General features: G+C 40.6%; 1 protein-coding gene across 9 annotated transcripts in view; it reads left to right on the forward strand.

The window, feature by feature from the left end:
* Nucleotides 1-13,084, forward strand: part of ralgapa1.S (Ral GTPase activating protein, alpha subunit 1 (catalytic) S homeolog) — a 96,739-nt gene that overhangs the window by 32,463 nt on the left and 51,192 nt on the right. For 6 of the 9 annotated variants that reach the window (XM_041575337.1, XM_041575330.1, XM_041575331.1 and 3 more), the window contains exons 11-17: nt 253-450; nt 2,511-2,645; nt 2,742-2,890; nt 5,158-5,287; nt 8,595-8,832; nt 9,680-9,841; nt 11,632-11,772. In XM_041575337.1, the coding sequence (XP_041431271.1) occupies nt 253-450; nt 2,511-2,645; nt 2,742-2,890; nt 5,158-5,287; nt 8,595-8,832; nt 9,680-9,841; nt 11,632-11,772 (1,153 nt within the window). The remainder of the gene's footprint in view (nt 1-252; nt 451-2,510; nt 2,646-2,741; nt 2,891-5,157; nt 5,288-8,594; nt 8,833-9,679; nt 9,842-11,631; nt 11,773-13,084) is intronic. The other 3 variants (XM_041575333.1, XM_041575338.1, XM_041575336.1) reach the window with 1 other exon arrangement.

Raw genomic sequence — 13,084 nt, forward strand, 5'->3', positions numbered from 1 at the left:
AATTTAAAGATGTTGGTTTTCTCTTGCAATGCCCTGTACAAGTTACTGGTAAAATGATATGAAGCATCATTGAATTGTATGAAGTAGATTTTGACATCTCTAGGTTACATGTTAGTCTATGTAAGATTTATTCTGTTTTCTGACAGGTAACAGACTAAGTTTAGCCACAGATATTTGAGTAAATACAGTTTTGTTATACACAGCAGAAAAGTCTTTATTGAATGGTTCTTTGTGTTTGGGCTTTTCTTGCAGGCATTCTTGTTGCCTATATGTGAAGCTGCTGCTATGCGCAAGGTGTTAAAGGTATTTGAACAGTGGATCAAACAAAAAGAGAAGCCTTTATTCATGCACGAGCCAGAAGATCCAGTCCCCAATAATGCTGCAGAAATTGCTGTAGAGCTCCAAGAAATTACTAACGTGCCTACTGAAAAGGGAAAGGAGAGGGATGAGGTATGACATCACATGCTGGTAATAAAAAAATAAACTTTGTTGTTAATACAATGTTTTAATCCATTAGGCCGAGCTTTCATGAATCGAAATTTTCAGCCGCAAATTCAACATTCAATTATTTTACAGTGAGATGGTTTCCTTTAGAGACCGTTTAGAACGGTTTCCTAAGCTTTCTGTACTGCCGTTGCCCTTGGAAAAAAGGATGACAGAAGGAAGTGTGTTGCTTGGGATATACAGTCATATGAAAAAGTTTGGGAACCCCTCTTAATTCTTTGGAGTTTTGTTTATCATTGGCTGAGCTTTCAAAGTAACAACTTCCTTTTAATATATAACATGCCTTATGGAAACAGTAGTATTTCAGCAGTGACATAAAGTTTATCGAATTAACAGAAAATATGCAAAATGCATCCTAACAAAATAAGACAGGTGCATAAATTTGGGCACCCCAACATCAATACTTAGTTACAAATGTAACAGCCTCTATACGCCTCCTATAGCCTTTGATGAGTGTCTGGATTCTGGATGTGGCTATTTGTGACCATTGGTCCATACAAAATCTCTCCAGTTCAGTTAAATTTGATGGCTGCCGAGCATGGACAGTCTGCTTCAACTCATCCCATAGATTTTCCATGATATTCCAGTCGGGGGACTCCAGAATATTGTACTTGTCCCTCTGCATAAATGTCTTTGTAGATTTCCAAGTGTGTTTAGGGTCATTGTTTTGTTGGAATATCCAACCCCTGCAGCGGAACTTCAACTTTGTGACTGATGCTTGAACATTATCCTGAAGAATTTGTTGATATTGGATTTAATTAATCCGACCCTCAACTTTAACATGGGCCCCAGTAGTCCCTGAACTAGCCACACAGCCCCTGAACTAGCCACACAGCCCCACAGCATGATGGGACCTCCACCAAATGTGACAGTCAGTAGCAGGTGTTTTTCTTGGAATGCCGTGTTCTTCTTCCGCCATGCAAAGCGCTTTTTGTTATGAGCAAATAACTCAATTTTTGTCTCATCAGTCCAAAGCACTTTGTTCCAAAATGACTGTGACTTGTCTAAATGAGCTTTTCCATACAACAAGCGAGTGTGTTTGTGTGAGTGCAGAAAGGGCTTCTCATCCCCCTGCCATACACATGTTCTTTGTGCAAATTGTGCTGAATTGTAGAACGATGTACAGATACACCTGCATCTGCAGCAAGATGTTCTTGCAGGTCTTTGGAGATGATCTTTGGCTTGTCTGTAACATTCTCACAATCCTCCGCATATGTCGCTCCTGTATTTTTCTTGGCCTGTCAGACCTGGGTTTTACAACAACTGTGCCTGTGGCCTTCCATTTCCTGATTCCATTCCTTACAGTTGAAACTGACAGTTTAATAAACCTCTGAGATAGCTTTTTGTAGCCTTCCCCTAAACCCTGATACTGAACAATCTTTGTTTTCAATCTTTGTTCAGATAACACCCCAGTACTCAGATGTTCCTGGGAAATGAAAGACATACCACTGTTATCTTTTTTGTTGAAAGTTGGCTAAATTATTATGCAGACTGAGAGGGGTTCCCAAACTTTTTCATATGACTGTACTAGCTTGCATGCACAGTACATATATCTCAGTACTGAGCATGTGCTCACCCAAGTCAAGTGGGAATGACTTGAAGACCTTAAAATGTTGGCATGGTGCTCAACAAACAGTGACTAATATCATTACAGGTTGCCTAACAATTCAGCAGTCCTTCCCTAGATATTAACATTGATATGGTGCCGAAAAAATATTCTGAGACAATCAATGTGCTATAGATCCAATTCTTTGCAGAAATTATTCACCATTTGCATCAGTCCCTGCCCCAACAGAGCTAAGGTCCCTACCACATTCAAAAAATATACATGTTTTATGAAGCTCCACCTGTATGGTTTTATAGTAACCTCCTCATAAATAACATTTTTTAGCAAAAAAAAGATATTAAAACTAAAGTGGCTCAGTTTGCATTTTATGTATCTTTATTGATACTGAAATTTTCTCCAAGCCTTCAGTAAATGACCTTGAAATCTGCTTTCTTTATAGGAAAACATGACCGGATCTTCTGGACATATACAAACTCCCGTCTTGAATAAAAACCACAAGGAAGCCAGTAATAAGCCGTCCGAAGCCAAAATGTTGGGCAGAAAAGTAAAAGCAGGGGCTCAAGCTTTGTACCAGGTGCTTTAAATGATTGTGACCGTAAAGAATAGTCGAATGCATAACACGTAAGATATACACACACTTATCCAGTGTTTCCTTATTTACTCACAACAGGTGTTTATTGTAAATTCTGCAAATATCATTTTGCTGGAACCTGCTAATGACAATAAAATAATGCTGAATGAGCATACGGATATGTGCAAGAGAGTTCTGAACATTTATCGATACATGGTCGTGCAAGTCTCCATGAACAAGAAAACCTGGTAATATATTTCTTTTCTAAGACCAAATATATCGCATCGTAAATGTGTATCTTTTCTGTTCTTGAGCTTGTGTGCTAGCCCTAAGGGCAACAATGGGACTTGTAACCTATAGCAACCAATAAAAAGAATTTTGAGAAGGTGTTCAATATTTAATGCAATACATTGCTCTTGTTAAGTAGACCTTTTTTTATTACATTATTCGCTTAACTTGAGAAGGAGTTAATCCTTTAACTAGTGAAACATTCAGTACATTCTACTTATCTCGATGCAGCTGAATGCTGTTATCAATTAACGATTAATTTATTGAATCAATACTGACCTTTCCTCATTCATGTTTTTTTTTTCTTTTAACCGAAGTATATTGGATCAAAACTCTAAAATCATATTAAGGACAACGAATGAATAAAATCATTAAAAGGATTCTGTCATGATTTTTATGATGTAGTTTTTGTTTCTAAATGACACTGTTTACACTGCAAATAATTCACAATATAAAATGTCATTCCTGAAGCAGCAAGTGTATTTAGTTGTAATATTGGTGTGTAGGTGCATCTCAGGTCATTTTGCCTGGTCATGTGATTTCAGAAAGAGCCAGCACTTTAGGATGGAACTGCTTTCTGGCAGGCTGTTGTTTCTCCTACTCAATGTAACTGAATGTGTCTCAGTGGGACCTGGATTTTACTATTGAGTGTTGTTCTTAGATCTACCAGGCAGCTGTTATCTTGTGTTAGGGAGCTGCTATCTGGTTACCTTCCCATTGTTCTGTTGTTTGGCTGCTGGGGGGGGAAAGGGAGGGGTGATATCACTCCAACTTGCAGAACAGCAGTAAAGAGTGACTGAAGTTTATCAGAGCACAAGTCACATGACTGGGGCAGCTGGGAAACTGACAACATGTCTAGCCGCATGTCAGATTTCAAAATTAAATAGAAAAAAATCAGTTTGCTCTTTTGTGAAACGGATTTCAGTGCAGAATTCTGCTGGAGCAGCACTATTAACTGATGTGTTTTGATTTCCCATGACCGTATCTCTTTAAGGGGCAAATTCACTAAAGTGTGAAGTGGCTAACGCTAGCGCAAATTTGCCAGCGTGAAGTCCTTTCGTTACTTCGCCGATTTACTAACGGGCGCTGGCGTAAATTCGCTAGCGAAGTGGACGAACTCTAGCGATACTTCGCACCCTTACGCCAGACGAAGTTGCGCTATGGCGAAGGGAGGTAACCAAGCTAATTCACTAAATTGCGGATTTTCATGAACGTTAACTCTTGCGCCAGACTTGCCTTCGCCACCTCAGACCAGGCGAAGTGCAATAGAGTAGATAGGGCTTGTTTCAAAAAAAAGTTTAAATTTTTTCTAAGTCCCAAAAAACGCTGGCGTCTTTTCCTTTTTTAAGGGTGATAGGCTGAAAAAGATCGTACATTTTTTTAGGGGTACCCTCCTTCCCCCCTACATTTCCTAACATATGGCACATAAACTATACAGTGGGCACATGTGTAGGGCAATATAACACCTCTATTTTATTTTATGAAGCTTTCCCAGGCTTGTGTAATGTATTTGGTGCTACACATACGTCCATTGTACTTTAACTTGGCGCCGTATGCAAATTAGGCATCGCTAGTGTAACTTCGCTTTGCTTGACGAATTAACGCTAGCGCAACTTCGCTACCGTTCGCCTACCTGAGTGCAACTTCGCATTTTTGTGAATTTGTGTAGCGCTGGCGAAACTACGCCCGGCGGAGTGTGGCGAAGCTATCGCCGGAACAACTGCGGATCTTAGTGAATTTGCCCCTAAGTGTGCTGATGCTTATCCAGTGGCCTCCAATTGCAATTTGTAACACTTGTATTTGCAGAGTGACAGTTGGAGTGGGCATGTTCAGTGTATGTGGCATGAATAACGGGAATGAAACAAGTAGGGATGCACTGAAGCCAGGATTCGATACGCGATTCGGCCAGTATTCTGCCTTTTTCCAGCAGGAATCCTTGTGCCTGGCCGGACGAATCCTAATTTGCATATGTAAATTGTTGTGGGTAGGGAGATCACGTGACTTTTTGTCACAAAAGAAGAATTTTTGTCCGCTTTTTCCTTTCTTGCCCCTAATTTGCATATGCAAATTCGGATTCAGTTCGGTATTCGGCAGAATCTTTCACCAACGATTCGGGGATTCGGCCGAATCTTTCATCAAGGAAGGATTGGGTGCATCCCTAGAAACAAGACAGCCACAGACCTTGGGGGGCTGCAAATAATCTGCATGCACCTTGTTTTGTATACAGGATGCAGTTGCTGCTTGTCATGCTCAGGGTCACAGAGTCTGTATTGAAGATCTCACCGCAGGTTTTAGGTCAGTATCAAGGCAGAAAGAATCAGATCCTGGCTGGACGACTTGCGGGACCCCTCTTTCAGGCAAGTTTTTAATTCTAAAACTTCATTATCTCTATCTTGCACACATTCACATTTTCAAAATGTCGTTCTCTTTCAATTGAACTCGAGGGATATGTCCTGGCGGCAAGATTTATATTGCACTGCTGGGCCCGACTTTCAGTTCACAAATTTCATGGGTGTGCGGCCACCGTGTGAGGTTGTTGTGTGTGAAAATAGCGTCGGCCGTAATTTGAATTCACAATTTGTGAATATTTGCAAATATTTGATCCACCACTAAAGTCGTGGCACAACTCAAATGCAGAGTGTGTTACAGAAATATTCGCCATGGCCCGTATTTAAAAAGCTCTTCTAGACATTTGCAGTGCGAAAAATATTCAAAATTCTGTGTGCGCATTATGGGGCAAATTCATCAAGGGTCGAATATCGAGGGTTAATTAACCCTCGATATTCGACTGGGGAATGAAAATCCTTTGACTTCGAATATCGAAGTCGAAGGATTTTGCGCAAATACTTTGATCGAACGATTAAATCCTTCGAATCGAACGATTTTAATCCAGCGATCGAAGGATTATCCTTTGACCAAAAAAAGTTAGGCAAGCCTATGGGGACCTTCCCCATAGGCTAACATTGGGTTCGGTAGCTTTTAGGTGGCGAACTAGGGGGTCGAAGTTTTTTCTTAAAGAGACAGTACTTCGACTATCGAATGGTCGAATGATTTTTAGTTCGAATCCTTCAAATCGAAGTTGTAGTCAAAGGTCGAAGAAGCCCATTCGATGGTCGAAGTAGCCAAAAAAACACTTCGAAATTCGAAGTTTTTTTACTTTGAATCCTTCACTCGAACTTAATGAATTGGCCCCTAAATACACCACTTTTATCCAGCTTTATAAATATAATCATGCACAGGGCAAATATATTCGCTGTGCAAACGTTTCTGTCCTGCACAAAGTTTATAAATGAGCCCCAGTATGTCTTATGGTCAGGGCATAGGGAGGCTTTTAGCCTGTGCCTTGCAGAATATAGCTGAGGGCACACACAGTATTGGCTCCACTGTTCTCAGCCTGCGTTTTTTTTGCAGGCTGAGAGAAGCGGATCAGCTTGATCCGTTGATCTGCACTGAAAAGTGCAGCTTCCACTTGCCAGCAGAGAGGAGTGGAGCTCGGCCCTGCTTTCATTTTTTTGGGCCAACCTCCGCTCTTCTGTGCTGCGTGTGCTTGCACTCAGTGGAGCCAATTCTCTGTGTGCCTTCAGCTTTATACTGCAAGGCATTGTACTAGGGATGCACTGAATCCACTATTTTGGATTTGGCTGAACCCCCGAATCCTTTGCGAAAGATTCAGCCGAATACCGAACCGAATCCGAACCCTAATTTGCATATGCCAATTAGGGATGGGAAGGGGAAAGCATTTTTTACTTCCTTGTTTTCTGACAAAAAGTCATGCGATTTCCCTCCCCGGCCCTAATTTGCATATGCAAATTAGGATTCGGTTCGGCTGGACAGAAGGATTCGGCCGAATCCGAATCCTGCTGAAAAAGGCCGATTCCCGAACCGAATCCTGGATTCGGTGCATCCCTACATTGTACTATATATATATATATTTTAATGCTATGATTTTTAAATATGTTGTTATCACTTAAGCATATCATTACCCAAACTATCACACATAAAATAAAGCACCTGCCAAAAGAAAAAAAAAAAAATCACCTGTGGGATGTGTCCGGTGTGAAGGATTCTTGCACGTTTGCTTTGCAACAGTCTGAACATGCGCTTTCTTTGTTAGAGACCCTATTTATGTGGTATCCGGCTTTACACATTCCCTTCGTTATTTACATAACTATTTGAGACCTGTAACTTGCCAGTAGAGTATCTGCAAAGTAAACCTTTACAGCATATTGTTTGTGTAGGGTTTCTGCACTTAGGACGTTGAATAGCAGCCCTCCTATATTAGCAGCTTCTTTATGAATTGTCTGTGACATAGTATGGGGCTCCCTATGTGACATTCACTATTTGTTAATATATGAACAAGCTTCAATAACCAACTCCTAGAATGTCTTGAAGGTGGAAGAATGAAGGAGGTTTACACAAGCTGCTTAAATCTAGTCAGTCTATTGTGTGTTTGTTTAGTTCCTGCTGCATTATAGTCATGGAAGGAAAAGTAACATGATTTTCCATTATGTTCCATCACAAAAGAAAATCAGTTTGTGGCTACCACCTATACCATATACATAAATAAATATATATAGAGCAATGGATGCCGGCACTACTCGTATAGTAGGTATAGTGGGTGCAATAGCCAGAAAATATGGTAAAATGTAGATAGAGGATCTCACTCACAGGACTTAATGCAAAAATTCTGCTGTTTATTGGAGCAAAAAGCTTTTTGCTCCAATAATTCGAACTGTTCCGGGTGCAGCAGATACTTGATATTGACACGTTCCTATAATTTGTATAGGAACGTGTCAGTATCGCTTTAGAGTTGACACATTTTCTTTTGCATTAGCCATTGTATTTGAAAGCTTGCAAAAGGCACAGATATGGGAAATATATGTAAATATATTAAAGCTCTTACATACGGATGTATTTCAGGTTAGGCATGAAAGCATCTTATTGTTAAAGGGATACTGTAATGGGAAAAAAAATAAATTTCAAAACACATCAGTTAATAGTGCTGCTCCAGCAGAATTCTGCACTGAAATCCATTTCTCAAAAGAGCAAACAGATTTTTTTATATTCAATTTTGAAATCTGACATGGGGCTAGACATTTTGTTAATTTCCCAGCTGCCCCTGGTCATGTGACCAGGGGCAGCTGTCTGTCCCATGACAGTATCCCTTTAAGATAGACCATATTTCATTTGGTGCATACTTGTGATCTGTACGGCATTTCTGTAAATGAAAATAAAGAGTAACATGGTTTGAGCAATCCAGAAGCATTCCTGCTTTGCACAAGGTTCAGTTTTAGTCTTCATTTTTACAATTTTGTGCAAAAAAATCTGCTTTACTCATTTATGTTGCAAAAGCTCTAACACTGCTTATTCAATTAATTCTACTGCTCCTTTTGTTGACTACTGTAGAGCTGCTGTACATTTTGTTATGCTCGGCTTATATTCAGCGTAATGCAGTTGCTTCTGGTTTCGGCCAATGAACAATGTTTTAATTTTAAAAGTGGGGAAACAAAAATATATTAATAATATAATTCATGAGTTTTGCAGAGTTGCATCTACAAAGTTTACATTTTGATGAACGTCACTTTACAATTTGTTCTTGTGAGCGTATTTTTCTGAAACTGCCCTTCCTACTTGTTTTAATATTTTTATATTCTTCCATCTTAGACCCTGATTGTTGCATGGATAAAGTCAAGTCTGCATGTTAGTGTGTCCCGGGAATTGTGGGATGATCTTCTTGCGGTAATGTCTACATTGACGTATTGGGAGGAGCAGGCGACAGAATGGGCTCACACCATGGAAACTTTAACCAAAGTGCTAGCCAAGAATGTCTACCACCTCGACTTAAATGATTTGCCCTTAGACAAGCTGAGCGAGCAGAAACAGAAGAAACACAAAGGCAAAGGTCAAAACTACTAATATACTTATTTGAAGTCTTTGCTGGTCACTAGGCAGATACTTTGCTGAAGCTTTAAAGGGATACTGTCATGGGAAAAATGAATCAGTTAATAGTGCTGCTCCAGCAGAATTCTGCACTGAAATCCATTTCTCAAAAGAGCAAACAGATTTTTTTATATTCAATTTTGAAATCTGACATGGGGCTAGACATTTTGTCAATTTCCCAGCTGCCCCCAGTCATGTGACTTGTGCTCTGATAAACTTCAATCACTCTTTACTGCTGTACTGCAAGTTGGAGTGATATCACCCCCTCCCTTCCCCCCCCCCCAGCAGCCAAACAAAAGAACAATGGGAAGGTAACCAGATAGCAGCTCCCTAACACAAGATAACAGCTGCCTGGTAGATCTAAGAACAACACTCAATAGTAAAATCCAGGTCTCACTGAGACACATTCAGTTACATTGAGAAGGAAAAACAGCAGCCTGCCAGAAAGCATTTCTCTCCTAAAGTGCAGGCACAAGTCACATGCCCAGGGGCAGCTGGGAAATTGACAAAATGTCTAGCCCCATGTCAGATTTCAAAACTGAATATAAAAAAATCTGTTTGCTCTTTTGAGAAATGGATTTCAGTGCAGAATTCTGCTGGAGCAGCACTATTAACTGATTTACTTTGAAAACAATGTTTTTTCCCATGACCGTATCCCTTTAAGTACCTCAGGTACAAACTCCTAGCAAACGATCTTTAGGCTGGATTTTCTTGAAAAATTAACATTAGATGTTGAAGAGGTCTGATGTAAACAGCTGTTGACAATGCACTGTAAATTCATGACATGTATGGTCTTCTTCTGCATGCAGGGGGTGGCCATGATTTCCAGAAGGTCTCTGTGGACAAGTCTTTCTCACGAGGCTGGAGTAGAGAGCAGCCTGGACAGGCCCCAATGAGGCAGCGGAGTGCCACGACCACTGGTTCCCCTGGCACTGAGAAAGCCAGAAATATTGTGCGCCAGAAAACAATTGGTACGGGAAACTATCAACTGTTACAGCTTTGACAGTTCTAGATTTGTTTTTAATCCTTGAACCTTCTTGATGAAATAACTTCTGTTATGTCCTAGAAAAGTGGTTCTTTTTAAATAGGCTTCCAATAGGGTAGAACTAGCCCTATTTTAAATAGAAACATCCTAGGGGGGCAAAGAACCATGACTTGTTTGTTATGGTACCTTGTTTGCCGCCATTTCAGTTTTAAACCCATTGTATTCTTTGCAGTTTATCTGTTATCTTCTTGGCAAATTAGGGCTCTATAGCACAGTAGGTTTTCTGTAGGGTAGTTACCAGTTTACCAGGATAAAACCAAAATCTTTGCTTGTAACAACTCTTTCTAAGAACTAGAAGTAACCCTACCAAGTTGTAATGTTCAGGTGAAAAAATTATACAGTTGCCCTAAAGAGCCGTATACTGTATGTATTCCAAGACATGGCTATAGGCATCTAGAGCTTTTTTTTTTATTTAAAGGGATACTGTCATGGGATCAAAATGAATCAGTTAATAGTGCTGCTCCAGCAGAATTCTGCTCTGAAATCCATTTCTCAAAAGAGCAAACAGATTTTTTTATATTCAATTTTGTAATCTGACATGGGGCTAGACATATTGTCAATTTCCCAGCTGCCCCAAGTCATGTTACTTGTGCCTGCACTTTAGGAGAGAAATGCTTTCTGGCAGGCTGCTGTTTTTCCTTCTCAATGTAACAGAATGTGTCTCAGTGGGACATGGGTTTTTACTATTGAGTGCTGTTCTTAGATCTACCAGGCAGCTGTTATCTTGTGTTAGGGAGCTGCTATCTGGTTACCTTCCCATTGTTCTTTTGTTTGGCTGCTGGGTGGAAAAAGGGAGGGGGTGATATCACTCCAACTTGCAGTACAGCAGTAAAGAGTGATTGAAGTTTATCAGAGCACAAGTCACATGACTTGGGGCAGCTGGGAAACTGACAATATGTCTAGCCCCGTGTCAGATTTCAAAATTGAATATAAAAAAATCTGTTTGCTCTTTTGAAAAATGGATTTCAGTGCAGAATTCTGCTGGAGCAGCACTATTAACTGATTCATTTTAAAAATATTCATTTTGAAAAAAATGTTTTTTCCCATGACAGTATCCCTTTAAGGATCCATAATACACAAGACTGAAAACCAGTATTATCCTGCTGTTGAGACCAACTCTGCTTCTGTGTGTCTGTGTTTTTACTAATGTGTTTACAGGTATGGGACCTATTATGCAGAATCCTCTGGGCCTGAGGCTTTCCGGATAACGGGTCTTTATGTAATTTGGATCTTCACAGTTTAAGACTACTACAAAATCATATAAACATTAAATAAACCCAATAGGCTGGTTTTCCTTCCAATAAGGATGAATTATATCTCAGTTGGGATCAAGTACAAGCGACTGTTTTATTATTACACAGAAAAAGGAAATCATTTAAAAAAAAAATTGGATTATTTGATTATAATGGAGTTTCTGGATAACGGGTTTCCGGATAACTGATCCCATACCTGTACTATGTTCCAATGTATTTCTGGCAATCTCTGTATGTCTTGTCTGTCCTTTCTTCTCTATTCTGTGTCACATATATGTCGATGTGCCTTAGTGATGTACTCGGCAAATATACACTCTCTTCTTTCCCTCTCACATGCCTTCTGTCTTTTCACTTTCTGCCGGCTTGTTGTGGTTTTGCAGCTCTCTCATAAGTCACTTCTCTTTCCTCCCCGCTCCCTTTTCTCCCCAATCTCTCCTGTCTCTCCCTGTCTTTTTTTTTTAAGCCATGAGGAGCCGATCCATTGGGGACAGTGCCTTGCCATCCAGCTCTATCCGCAGCGCTAAAAGTGCACCTGTCCTGATCCATCCTTCCAAACCCCTTCTGCCTGATATTGTTCACACTCTGCTTTCCGATGAGCTGTCAGGTAGTGGCACCTCTGTCTGCACCTCCACCCAACTGTCTGCAGCCCCTCTAACTATACAACAAACCTTGTGTTATATGGGGATGTGTGTTACCTTGTGCTATAACAGAGGGTTATCTGAATTTTAGATCTGTTCATTTTATTTGCTCAAACTTGTTCATTGACAAAGGAATCTTATGAAATTGTTGTCCTGCTTATTTGTTGCTATTGAGGATTTTCGTAAAGGCATGATAAAACATAGTAACATAGTAACATAGTAACATAGTAAGTAAGGTTGAAAAAAGACACATGTCCATTGAGTTCAACCTTTTTTTTTTTTTTTTTAATTAACTACCTAACTGCCAGTTGATCCAGAGGAAGGCAAAAAACCCATCTGAAGTCTCTCCAATTTGCCTCAGAGGGGGAAAAATTCCTTCCTGACTCCATAATGGGACCAGTCCCTGGATCAACTCGTACTATGAGCTTTCTCCCATATCCCTGTATTCCCTCACTTGCTAAACACCATCCAACCCCTTCTTATACCTATCTAATGTATCAGCCTGTACCCCTGATTCACTTCCCAGCTCTCCCTGTAACACCCCTTTCCCTCCTCTAATCTCATTGGCTCCCTCCTGTCTGCTGGGAGGAGCTACTGGTGAATAAAGCATCCGACCCTTCCTTGTACCTATCTAATGTATCAGCCTGTACCACTGATTCACTTCCCAGCTCTCCCTGTAACACCCCTTTCCCTCCTCTAATCTCATTGGCTCCCTCCTGTCTGCTGGGAGGAGCTACTGGTGAATAAAGCATCCGACCCTTCATTGTACCTATCTAATGTATCAGCCTGTACCACTGATTCACTTCCCAGCTCTCCCTGTAACACCCCTTTCCCTCCTCTAATCTCATTGGCTCCCTCCTGTCTGCTGGGAGGAGCTACTGGTGAATAAAGCATCCGCCCCTTCCTCGTAACTATCTAATGCAGTGATCCCCAACCAGTAGCTCGTGAGCAACATGTTGCTCTCCAACCCCTTGGATGTTGCTCTAAGTGGCCTCAAAGCAGGGGCTTGTTTTTGAATTCCAGGCTTGGAAGCAAGTTTTGGTTGTATAAATCCAGATGTACTGCCAAACAGAGCCTCAATATATGTTGACAATCCACATAGGAACTACTAAATGGCCAATCACAGCCCATATTTGGCACCCCAGGAACATTTTTCATGCTTGTGTTGCTCCCCAACTCCTTTTTACTTCTGAATGTTGCTCACGGGTTCAAAAGGTTGGGGATCCCTGATCTAATGTATCAGCCTGTACCACTGATTCAGGGAGACAATTCCACATC

The sequence above is a fragment of the Xenopus laevis genome, chromosome 8S (genome assembly GCF_017654675.1).
Source record: "Xenopus laevis strain J_2021 chromosome 8S, Xenopus_laevis_v10.1, whole genome shotgun sequence".
Lineage (NCBI taxonomy): Eukaryota > Metazoa > Chordata > Amphibia > Anura > Pipidae > Xenopus > Xenopus laevis.